Raw genomic sequence first — 12,144 nt, 5'->3', positions numbered from 1 at the left:
TTTTATCTTCAGTGTTCAGAGCTTCAGGGCTAATTAATATCCACTTATCAATGATTGCATTCCATGTGTATTTTGTGATTGTGTTACCTCACTTAGGATGATATTTTCCAGTTCCACCCATTTGCCTAAAAAATTCATAAATTCATTGTTTTTAATTGCTGAATAGTACTCCATTGTGTATATATACCACATTTTTTGTATCCATTTCTCCATTGAGGGATATCTGGGTTCTTTCCAGCTTCTGGCTATTATAAATAAGGTTGCTATGAACATAGTGGAGCATGTGTCCTTATTGCATGCTGGGGAATCCTCTGGGTATATACCTAGGAGAGGTATAGCAGGGTCCTCTGGAAGTGTCATGTCTAGTTTTCTTAGGGACCGCCAGACTGATTTCCATCGTGGTTGTATCATCTTACAATCCCACCAGCAGTGGAGTGTTCCTCTTTCTCCACATACTCGCCAACACCTGCTGTCTCCTGAGTTTTAATTTGTAACCTTTTAATCTCCTGCAGTTGTCTTATTGTTCTAGCTAAGACATTAAGTACTGTATGGAATAGATAGAGACATAGTCGACAGCCTTGTCTTCCTAAATTTGGCGAGATTGCTTTGAATTTCTCTCCATTTAGAATGATGTTAGTTGTGGGCTTACCATAAATTGTCTTTATTATACTGAGTATGTCCCTAGTACCTTAGACTCTCCAGGACTTTTATTATGAAGAGATGTTGGATTTTGTCAAAAGCCTTTTTCTGCATTATGGTCATCATGTGCTTCTTCTTTCAGTTAATTTATATGGTGAATTATGATTATTGATTGACATGTGTTGAGCCAATCCTTTATCTTCAAGATGAAGCCTACTTGATCATGGTGTATGATCTATTTGATATGTTCTTGGATACAGGCTGAAACTATTTTATTAAGAATTTCTGCATCTATGTTCATAAGTGAAGTTTATTTGTAAATTGGGGGTGGAAGGCTTTGTGTGGTTTTGGTATCAGGGTAATAGTAGCTTTGTAAAAAGAATTAGGAAATGCCCCTTTATTTAATGCAGCACTTAGGAAACAGAGGCAGGTGGATCTCTGAGTTCAAGACTAGCTTGGTCTACAGAGTGAGTTTCAGGACAGTCAGGGCTATATAGTGGAATCCTATCTCAACAACAACAACAACAAATTCTTCTTTTTTCAGATTTTGTAGTTTGATAGAGTACAAAATATATGACTTTTTAAAAAATTGTCATGGTTCTCCAAATTTTCTGTATTTGTTGTAATATCTCCATTTCACCTCTAATTTTATTAACTTGAATCTTTATCTCTTGACTAATTTGGCTAAGGTTTTTTCCAACTGTATTGATTTTATTAAAAATGACTCATTTCATCGATTATTTGTGTTGCTTTTTTCTTGTTAATTTTATTTCATTGATTTCAGCTCTAAGTTTGAGTATTTCCTTCCATCTACTCATTTTTTGGGAAATTATTTCTTCTTGTTTTTCTAGGACTTTCAAGTGTATCATTACATTGTTAATATTAGATCTCCCCAGTATTTTTTTTTAATGAAGGCACTTAACTGCTATCGATTTGCCTCTCAGAACTGCCTTCATTGATTCCCATGTTTGGGAATGGGTGATGTACCGGCTGGTTTTATGTCAACTTGACACAAGCTGGAGTCATCAGAGAGGAGGGAGCCTCAATTGAGAAAATGCCCCCATAAGATCAGGCTCTAGGCAAGCCTGGCATTTTCTTAGTGATTAATGGGGGAGGACCCAGCCCACTGAGTGTGGTACCATCCCTGAACAGGTGGTCCTGTGTTCCATAAAAACCAAGCTTATCAAGCTATGAGGAGCAGGTCAGTAGGCAGCACTCCTCCATGGTCTCTGCATCAGCTCCTACTGCCAGGTTCCTACCCTGCTTGAGTACTTATCCTGACTTCCTCTGATAGTGAGCTGTGATCTGGAAATATAAGCTAAATAAACCCATTCCTCCTCAAGTTGTTTTAGTCTGTATTTCATCACAGGTATAGTAACCCTAAGACAGGCATGTTCCACTTTCATTTTCACTCAATTCTAGAAAGGTTTTAATCTACTTCTTGATTTCTGTCTTGACTCAATATTCAGTACTGAGTTCTTATGCTTCTATGGGGTTTTATACTTTTTGTTGTTTCAACTGTTAATATCAATCTTTAACCCTGGAAAAGTGATAGGATGCAGTATATTGTTTGTAGTCTGATATCTGTTGAGACTTGCTTCCCCTGCCCCCTATAATATATAGTCAATTTTGGAGAAAGTTTCATGAATTGCTAAGAAGAAAGTTTATTTTTTAGTATTTGCATGGAATGTCCTTTGATTTATGATGATATTTAACTCCAGTGTTTCTCTGTTTAGTTCTTGTCTGGTTCATCTCTCTGGCTACAGTTGGATATTGAAAAATCTGGCTATCACTGTGGTGGGGTCAATATTTGATTTTTTTTAGCGGTAGTAGTGTTTTTTAATGAACTTTGGTACCCTTATAATTGGTGCATGAATATTTAAAATTGTTATAGCCTCTTGATAAATTTTTCCTTTAATGAATATGTAGTATCCTTCTCTATTTCTTGTGATTTTGGTGTGAAGTCCATTTTATCAGATATTATAATAGCTACACCTCCTTGCTTCTTGGGCCTGTCTGCTTAGAAAACCATTTTCTATCCATTTACCCTAGTTGATGTCTTTCCTTGATGATGACATACATCTTTTGGATTTAGTCTGCTAGTCTGTCATCTTATTGGAGAATTGAGGCCATTAATATTGACTGTTATTAATTAACAGTATTTATTTATTAATTCCTATTAGTTTGGTATAAGTTTCTTGCCATCTTTTGATTATATGTGCTGGGATTATTTATTCCTAGTGTCCTCTTGGGTGTAGTTAACCTTCTCTTCAAAGTTAAGTTTTCCTTTTAGTGAATTCTGTAGAGTTAAATTGTTAGGCACAGACTGCTTAAATTTGTTTTTGCCATGCAATGCTTTTATTTCTCTGTCGATTGTGATTGATATTTTTGCTGGGCGTAGTATTCTGTGCTGGCACATGTGATCTCTCAGAGCTTATAGAACATCCATCCTAGCCCTTCTGGATTTCAGAGTCTGCACTGAAAAGTCAGATGTTATTCTAATGGGCCTCCTTTTACATGTCTTTTTCCCTTGTGGCTTTTAATATCTGTTCTTTGTTCTGTGCATTTACTATTTTGATTATTATGTATCATGGGAAGTTTCATCTATTTGTTGTTCATCTCTTGAACCTTGATATGCATCTCTTTCCTTAGGTTTAGAAAATGTTTTTCTATGATTTCGTGAAGAATATTTTCTGTGTCCCTCACCTGAGTTTCTTTCCCTTGTTCTTTATTGAGAGGTTTGGTCTTTTCACAATGCCCCAGATGGTTTCTGCTTGGTTTTATTTTTTTAATTCAGTTTACATCCCACTCACTATACTCCTCTAAGTCACCCCATCCCACAATCCTTCCCTTATGTTCTGAGAGGGCGAGGCCTCCCTGGGTATCCCCAACCTTGGTACTTCAAGTCTCTGCTTGGCTAAACGCTTCCTCTCCCAAGTCTTGGGTTTTTTATATTTAACATTTTCTTTGACTGAACTATCTATTGCTTCTACCTTGTCAAGATCTGAACTTCTCTCTTCCCCTTTTTTTAATGTTGCTAAGGCTTATCTCTGAGGCTTTTGTTGGGCATCCTGAGGTTTTTATTTCCAGATTTGTTTCAGTTTGTGTTTACATTACTTATTCTATTTCTTTGTTAATTTTTGCTTTCATGCCTTTAGTTGTTTTCATTATTTTATTCAACTATGTGTGTTTTCATGGTCTTCACTTACTCATGTCTTCTCTAAGGTTTTTGAACATATTCATAATTGCTATTTGGAAGTCTTTTTGTTGTGCTTCAGCTAAATTGCTTTTCCTGAAGCCCATTACAATGGGGTTGTTAGTTTCTGGAAGATGCATATTTTCTTAGTTGTTTATGCTTGTGCTTTTGTGCTGTAATCTAAGATTCAGGAGTTATGACATTTGAAGTGAATATATTTCGTTTCTTCATTGTGTGTGTGTTTCATACTTTAGTTGCTGTTGCCCACTCTGAATCTTAGTCAAATGTACTAGCTGTGTGCTCCCTTAGTCCCAAGTCAAGCACAGCCATTGTGGTTCCCTTTAGAGAAGGTTCTTTTGCATGTTGGCAGGAGTCATAAAGGAATAGAGATAGGCTAGAAGGAAAGGCTGAGGGGGATGGCAGGAAAGAACTAGGGGACTCTGGGTCTTCACCAAGAGACTGAGTCTCTAGGAGATGAAGAAAGGCTTTAAGGAGCAAAAATATGAAATTTAACAATACTCCCAAGTGACTTGCACACACATTAACATCTTAGAAACTCATTTAACAATAGTGTCTTCTCTCTTTTGATAGTCTCTTAGTTTAGATAACACTGTTGGTATCTAAAAGACATATAAATTTTCATTCTATGACTAGGATAACTGAAAATAGCCTTTGAGGTTACCAAATTAAATCGCTTAATTAGAGTTTCAGTATGTATTTCAGGGCTAGTGTTAAACTCATGATCCTCATGTCTCAGCTCCCTGTGTGCTGGGGGTATAGGTGTGCACACCAATACTAAGTTAAACTCATTTTGTTAACTGAGACATTGAAAGGTTGAATACCTTATACTAAGTGTGTGTGTGTGTGTGTGTGTGTGTGTGTGTGTGATGGAAAAGCTGAGAAGTGAATCTAGAATTCTTTCTTCACAATACAGTGATATTTGGGTTTCCCTTCATCTAAATCTCCTATGTCCCTGGTGTTGGAATTGTGGTTTCTGTAACGGCATCTTGGAATTAGACTGTGAAAACTTGTTTTCTCCTGTTTCTGTAGTTTGATTCTTAGTTTCTCTTTGGCTCTTTATTCTTTTGTTTTTCCTGTGTGTCCCTATCAAGTATATCTCTTCCAAATAAAACCTTTATATATCATTTTCTTTCCCATAAGTCTCTAGAACCTCTTATATTTTCTAAATCTTTACTCTGAATCTCATCCAACTAAAAAACAAGATGTTCCTTTTTCCATACAGTAATCAACATTGCCTTGTTTATCAACCATCACCTCCTCCTTTCTATGCTCTGTACAGTTTACACACTATTATCTGCTACTTCTCTTCGCTTAAAACCTATGTCTAAGAGCCAGGCATAGTGGAACATATTTATAACCCTACCCCTTAAGAGAATGAGGCAAGAAGACTGAGTTTGAGGTGAGCCTGGCTACATAGTGAATTCAAGAAGAGCCTGAGATACATAAAGAGTGTCTCAAACAAAATGGAACAAATCTATGTCTTCTATTTCTTAATCACCAGTCTTGTCATGGGCAATTTTTCCTTTCTTGATAATTTATTTCATTGTTATTTATTGTTTTATGCAATTTATTTTACCCATCTTAGCAGTTGCTCAGCCTCACAGATATTCCATACAAGTAGCCTACTATTCCATTGCTTCACATTCATTGCTAACTCAAAGATTTTGTTTTGTTCTTATTTTTTTAAATATTTACTTATTTATTTTATGTATGTGAGTACACTGTAGCTGTCTTCAGACACTCCAGAAGAGGGTGTCAGATCCCATTACAGATAGTTGTGAGCCACCATGTGGTTGCTGGGAATTGAACTCAGGACCTTTGGAAGAGTAGTTTTACTATCAGCTGTTGAGCCATCTCTCCAGCCCTTGTTATTTTTTTTTAAGACAAGGTTTTGTGTAGGCCAGCCTGTCCTCAAAGTCATGGCATAGCTGAAGATAATCTTGGACACCTGATCCTCTTGCATCTGCTGTGCACTGTATCACCACATCTGGCTCAATATTTCTTTCTTATTTTTTTAAATTTAATTAATTTATTTTTACACTAAATATTTTTCCCCCATCCCTCATCCCATACCTCCTCTCCACTCCCTGTCTCCACATGGATGTCCCCACCCCCCACCCCACCTGACCTCTAAATTCCCTGGGGTCTCCAGTCTCTTGAGGAGTAGGTGCATCTTCTCTGATTGAACACAGACCAGGCAGTCCTCTGCTGTACATATGTTAGGGGAGTATCATATCAGCTGGTGTATGCTGCCTGGTTGGTGGTCCAGTGTTTGAGAGATCTCAGGGGCCCAGATTTGGCTTAGTTTTTCTAAAACAGATTTTTAAATCTTTTGTGATATTATATGGAGAAATGGATTCTTAGATATCCCATCAAAAGTATATCCAATAAAATGAAAATATACAATTAGTTTTGAGAAAAAAAACAATAATTTTTTCATAAAAGACACCATTATGGAAGTAAAAGGATAACTGAAAGCTTGGTGGTAAATGTTGGAGAGGATTCACATTTGGGATGTATAAAGACATCTGACAACTCCATAAAGATATCCACACTGTTTTCCAGTGAACAAAGAACAGAAGTTGGCATTGTTCCAAAGGAGATATTCATATGACCAGTAAGCATATGAAAATATGTTCAGCATAATTATCACAAATACATAAATATAAATGCAATAATAAGGTGATCTGCCACTTTTACACCCAATCAGATGTCTATACTCAAAAAGACAGAGAGAAGACACTCTTGACAAATGATCGGTACTCTCAACAGAAACTGTGATCATAAAGTGGTGTTTTGAAAAGCAGCTGAAGGGTGGAAGTGTAACTCAGTGGATGGTACAATACATGCCTTGAATATGTAAGGTCCTAGATTTTATTCCCAGTACTGCAAAAAGAGGAAAAAAGAATAGCCAGACCTAACCGCAGGAGGTTAGTATAGTTACCATATGACCCAGAAATTCCACCCCAAGAGAAATGCATACAAGTAATAACTCATACACAAATGCTCAGAGCAGACACATTCATACAGAAAGGAGACAATTAACCAAAATGTTTTATTGTGGCATTTCCATATAATAGAATATTATTTGGCCAAAAAAAGGAATGGCATACTGATACGCACTATAGCATCGATAAGCCTTAAAACCATTATGTGGGGTGAGAAATCTACTAGTTCAGTTCATAAAGTGCTTACCTGGCAAGCATGATGCCATGGATTTAATACTTAATACAATATAACTACAGTGAAGTAGTAACTACATAATTAATTATAGGAATAAGCTTTATTTAGCCTCTTGTATATGTTTTCAAAGTTAAGCATAAAGCAAGTAAATCAGGTATACTAAACTCTTCAGAGATCTGCTGAATGTGGTATTTTAAATGTTTAATAAAAAAACTTTATATGATTGAGGGCATGCCAGCTCCAGGCAGCACCCCTAAAATCTCCTCCAGCCTCTTCTGTCTCTCCTATAATCTCTGTAGATCTAGATCTTACTTCATGTCACCCTTCTATGATCATATTTGTTTGTTTGATCACCTTTGCATTCATGTAGTTAAGATAACCACATTCTTACTATGTACCAAATACTGTGCCAGGCTGTGAATACAAAAAGGTGAATGACCTTCTGTCATAACGACACTTCACCCCTGTCGAGTAAAGGAGAAAGACAGTGATGCATTAAAAGTGCTTTACAGGGTTATGAACAAAATTTCAGGAAACAAAAGTTTATGCAAGAAGTTTTAAACAATCGAGGTAAATTTCACTGAGACGGTGGCATTTGATTGAGGATTGAATCATTTGTTCATTCATTAATTCATTCAGCAAACTTGTGCCTTTATTGTGTGCCAGGCATAGTGTTGGGCTCCAGGGATACAAAAATAAAACAAGAAATTCTATACCACAAAAAATTTAACAGACTGGAAGAAGTAAATGCCTAACATTTCAAAATTATGTGATATAACTTATATTAGAGAAATGTAAAGCTGGCTATAGGAATGAAGAGAAGTTTGAAAAGTAGATGTTTATAAGGTAAACATCTACTTTCAGGCAAACTAGACTGCCTCTGACCAAGCTCTGCTAGTGTTCTTTTCAGTCACTATACCGAGGCACCTAATGTCCATGGCACTCTAGCAAACCCTTAATACTACCTTGGGAACTCATTTTCCCATGTGGTGCTAGGGGTAGAATCCAGGGCCTCACAAACTAGACAAGCACTCTGTCACTGAGATATAATCTCAGCTCTATGAAGTCATCTTAATTTGCAGAGGCCTTGTTTCCACAAAGCTGCTACGTGTCCTTTAACATGAGAGCTTTGTCTCATCTCTTCCAACACCCTCATTATCATAGTGTCTTATACATAGCATTTTTTATTGATCCAACTGAAGGACAGCTGGGTATGGCAGTATGGGTCTGTATTGGAAGGCTGAGATGGGATGATCACTGCAACCCAAAAAATTCAGAGCAAACTAGGCAACATAGGAAGGTCCCCATCTTAAGCAAAACAATAATGAATAAAAGTCAATGACATCCTTGCCACTCAAGAACCTTTTCTGAAGACTTCTATGACATCTTTGCCCTGAGACATACTGGATAAATGAAGGCTTCAGCATCTGTTTTCCATCTTCTAGACAAGGGCAGGGACAGTTGCTCTTCCACCACTCTTTTTCACTAGTGCAGAATACTATGAAGACATTAATGTAGTTTTGTGATTAGTGGTGTTAAAAACCACTGATAAGGCTGTGGGACCACCTTAGAAATGTGACCTTCGTTCATAGCTTAGTAGATTATCTCAACACTAACAATTAATATTATTACTGTTGCAAGAATAGAAATTCATTCTGGTCAAGGATATTAAGAGACTTGGTAAAATGATTTCTTGATCACCTCCAGACTGGGGAGATAATTGGCTGAGGATGGCAGCGATGAAAGACCCAAGTAGGATACAGATTTCTCTCTTGTTTCCAGGAGACCAAGACCTGGTTTTTCTGAGTTTATTTTCTCTTAGTAGAAGAGGGCCTCTGTGCAAACAATGGCTGGTCAAACAGGCATTTCTCCAGGGACGATTGTGTTTCAAGCATCTAGACCATTAGCTAACCAGGGTGGGTTTGGTAAGGAAAAGGCCTTGTTACCAAATAAGAACAATGAATCTTTCCTGTTTTGATTGCCGCCCTTACTAGAGCTGCCTGTTCCTAATTAAACAGACCTAGTGCTTTTTCTCCCATATTTGTGTTACTTCCTAAGACTTTGCTATGGAACATTCTACAATTATCATACCTTCAAGATACTCTCCTGTTCCGCAGGAGCAATCTTTCCTTAGTGCTAGCCTAGTACCTCTTATTTAACTGTAATAGGATGTGATAGAGTGCTACAATCAGTAGTGGCGATAACAACTGAAAACACCCACTCTTCTTGGATTTCAGAAAGGCTATCCGGAAGAGGAGATTGCATGGCTAATGATCAAGGCTTGGAATATTGGAATATTGATGTATAGCAAGAACAAGTATGCATCTTCAGAAAGGTGGGCTGGAATGGCACTGGAGTTCCTTAGCCACCTTGGCTCCCTCAAAACAAGCTATGAAGCAAAGGTAGGAGGAAGAACCCTGCAGTGGATGGCATAACTTAGAGGGCACAGAAGGCATGCCAAGCTCCCATAAGGACACATTCTACCTTGCTTGACTATGCAAAGATCTTCATCTTTGAAGAGCTCAGTGCTTCTGTAGCACTTTATGTGGTAGGAGATTGTGTAGTAATCTCTTAGAGTGAAACCAAAAAGGGTGGAGAGGAGGAAACAAGGATAGTGAATGGAATTTAATTGCAAGGACTGCCAGAAGTGCGATCTGGAAAGATATATTGCTGTCAGTGCCAATGTGTGTGGGTAAGGGCTGACCTCTGTGCAAACAATGGCTGGTCAAACAGGCATTTCTCCAGGGATATTCTGTTTCAAGCATCTAGACCATTAGCTAACCAGGGTGGGTTTGGTAACGAAAAAGCCTTGTTACCAAATAAGAACAATGAATCTTTTCTGTTTTGATTACTGCCCTTACTAGAGCTGCCTGTTCCTAATTAAACAGACTTACTATCCTGGGATTCCTCTTCCTTAAGAAAGGACAATTTGTATTCCCAATAGCAACTCAGATCTCAGACCTCAAGAGCCAGACTTCTGTGCTATCACTATGGATCTGGGAAGCTTGCCCACACTGGTTTTTTTTTTTTTCCTTTTCCCAAAGTCTGTCTGCTGTTTTCTTTCTCAGGTGAATCTTCTGCACGCCAACCTCAAGGAAGCATTAGATAAAAAGGTGAATTTAAGGTCTTCAGAGATAACTGAATGGTTGAAAGCACTTACTGTTCCTCCAGCGGATCAAGGTTCAGTTCCCAGCACCAACACAGCAGCTCATAACCATGTGTAACTCCAGTTCCAAGGGGTCTGATACTGTCTACTGCTTACTACGGGTACCACAGTGCATGTCATAAAATTAAAGAGTGATTTCACTTTTCAGTGAAGAGTCATAATGATTTAAGGAAGTTGTAGAAAGCAGGCAGGCTCACAGTAATTGAAGGTGTATATTCATGAGCTGTTAAATATTTCAGTGCTTGTCATATGTTCCCTTGAACTTTTGTTTTCTTAAGCTGTTTTTATGTTGACTGAAATGTTCTCAAATAAAAGCATTTTGACTTTCACCCCAGTGATCAGCTGATTTCTAGAAGAAAAGTGAATGTTCCTAACTGCTAAGAATTATATTGAAGTAGTCCATGCTATAGCAAGATGCCCCATGTGGATGAAATGGACAGTCCACTCCTGCCCAATATACATAAATATTTTATTCCTAAAATACCCAAACTCCCTACGCTAAGAGATAACACAAAACCAGAAACATCATTGGGAGGGCCTAGTGGTTACTGGCTTTTGAATTTATCAGATTCATGAGATCTTTATTTGAAATCCTTGAAAATTCATTACCCAGTCTATTAAAACACATCCTGTGCTACATAGTCAGAAACTGTCAGAGAGTGGGGGAATGAGAATGAATCATATCCTATGACTGTTCAAACACACCCTTCCTTTTGGCTTTTCTAATTGGTAAAAAGCTTTTTCTTATACTCAACAAAATTCTATTTCCTAGTAATAAGTCTGCTATTTCCATTCCAGGTGCCCTTTAGAGAATTAAAGACAGGAATCATCCCCACTCACCACCGCCCCATCAGCCAGCTTTTTCTTCTTTGGGTTCAATATCCTTTGGCCTCTCAGCTATTCCTCCTATGATCTATCACCTTCTTTTCCCTTCCAAGAACCAAATCCCACACTCCAGAGAGGCCTGGCCTGCAGGGTTCAGTCTGCTCCTTCTGCCTGCACGAAAATGAAGTTGTACGTCACTCTCCCTCTCATGGTTGATTCTATTCTATTTATAACATTTCCAACCATTGGTTTTCAACTACTTGCATATGTAATACAAGCCATGGGTAAACACAAGCACCTGCTGTGCACCCTTCATCCAGTGAATGCAGGTTAGCCACATTGCCTTATTGCTGCTTGCTTGCTTTCTCAGTCCCTTGAGATTGTTTCATAGACTCTCTGGGAACAAGTACTCCTCTCATCAAATTCCTAGAGACATCTCAACTTTTTGTGATCTATGAACCGAAACATGTATGTGTCAACCATTTAGCATTATAGAGAGAACTTTGAAGGTTTGATTAACACAGAGGAAAGATTGGAGGAACATTCTAGCAATTCTGGAATTCAAGAATGTCACATGCTGGGCAGGTGACATAAACCTGAGAGGAGTTCCTGTATTACCCTCTGATTATGGTATTCAGTCACTCAGTTTTAATTAATCACTATGTTTTGGTCACTCTGCTCCTAGTTCTAAAGCCTGAGAGAGATTATTGTTATACATATTCTCAATGATAATATTTAAAATTATGTTTAATATTTTGTTATACATATTCTCAATAATATTTAAAGTGAATTTTGTACAATGTGATATATTTGAAAGTAGACAGATTTCAGTTTCTTATGCATGTGTCAGGGCTTGATATCTGAGTTTAGTCTTAAGTATAAATGCTTCTTTTCTATGATGTCTTTGCCAACGTGACTTCCTCAGATTCTTAATAGGCTTCTGGAGTCTTCACATCAAACTCTTTGCATGCTGATATTTTTAAAAAGAAAAACACTTTTTAAAAATTCCAAAACTGTAAACAGAAGGAACCATGTACAAAGATATAGGGGTACCATTTAGTCAATTTTCCATTGTGACAAATACCAAGAAAATCAACTGAGACGGTGAAAGATT

At 37.6% G+C, this 12,144-nt stretch overlaps 1 protein-coding gene across 1 annotated transcript in view; it reads left to right on the top strand.

Annotated features, from left to right (window-relative positions):
• The window catches only part of Tex11 (testis expressed 11), a 246,191-nt gene extending 235,928 nt beyond the window's left edge, over positions 1–10,263 (top strand). The window contains exons 28-29 of the mRNA XM_052170254.1: positions 9,277–9,441; positions 10,108–10,263. Of these exons, the coding sequence (XP_052026214.1) occupies positions 9,277–9,441; positions 10,108–10,263 (321 nt within the window). The remainder of the gene's footprint in view (positions 1–9,276; positions 9,442–10,107) is intronic.
• Positions 10,264–12,144: the final 1,881 nt, after the last annotated feature.

This window comes from Apodemus sylvaticus, chromosome X, assembly GCF_947179515.1.
Source record: "Apodemus sylvaticus chromosome X, mApoSyl1.1, whole genome shotgun sequence".
Taxonomy (NCBI): domain Eukaryota; kingdom Metazoa; phylum Chordata; class Mammalia; order Rodentia; family Muridae; genus Apodemus; species Apodemus sylvaticus.
This window is presented reverse-complemented; position numbering and strand designations above follow the sequence as displayed.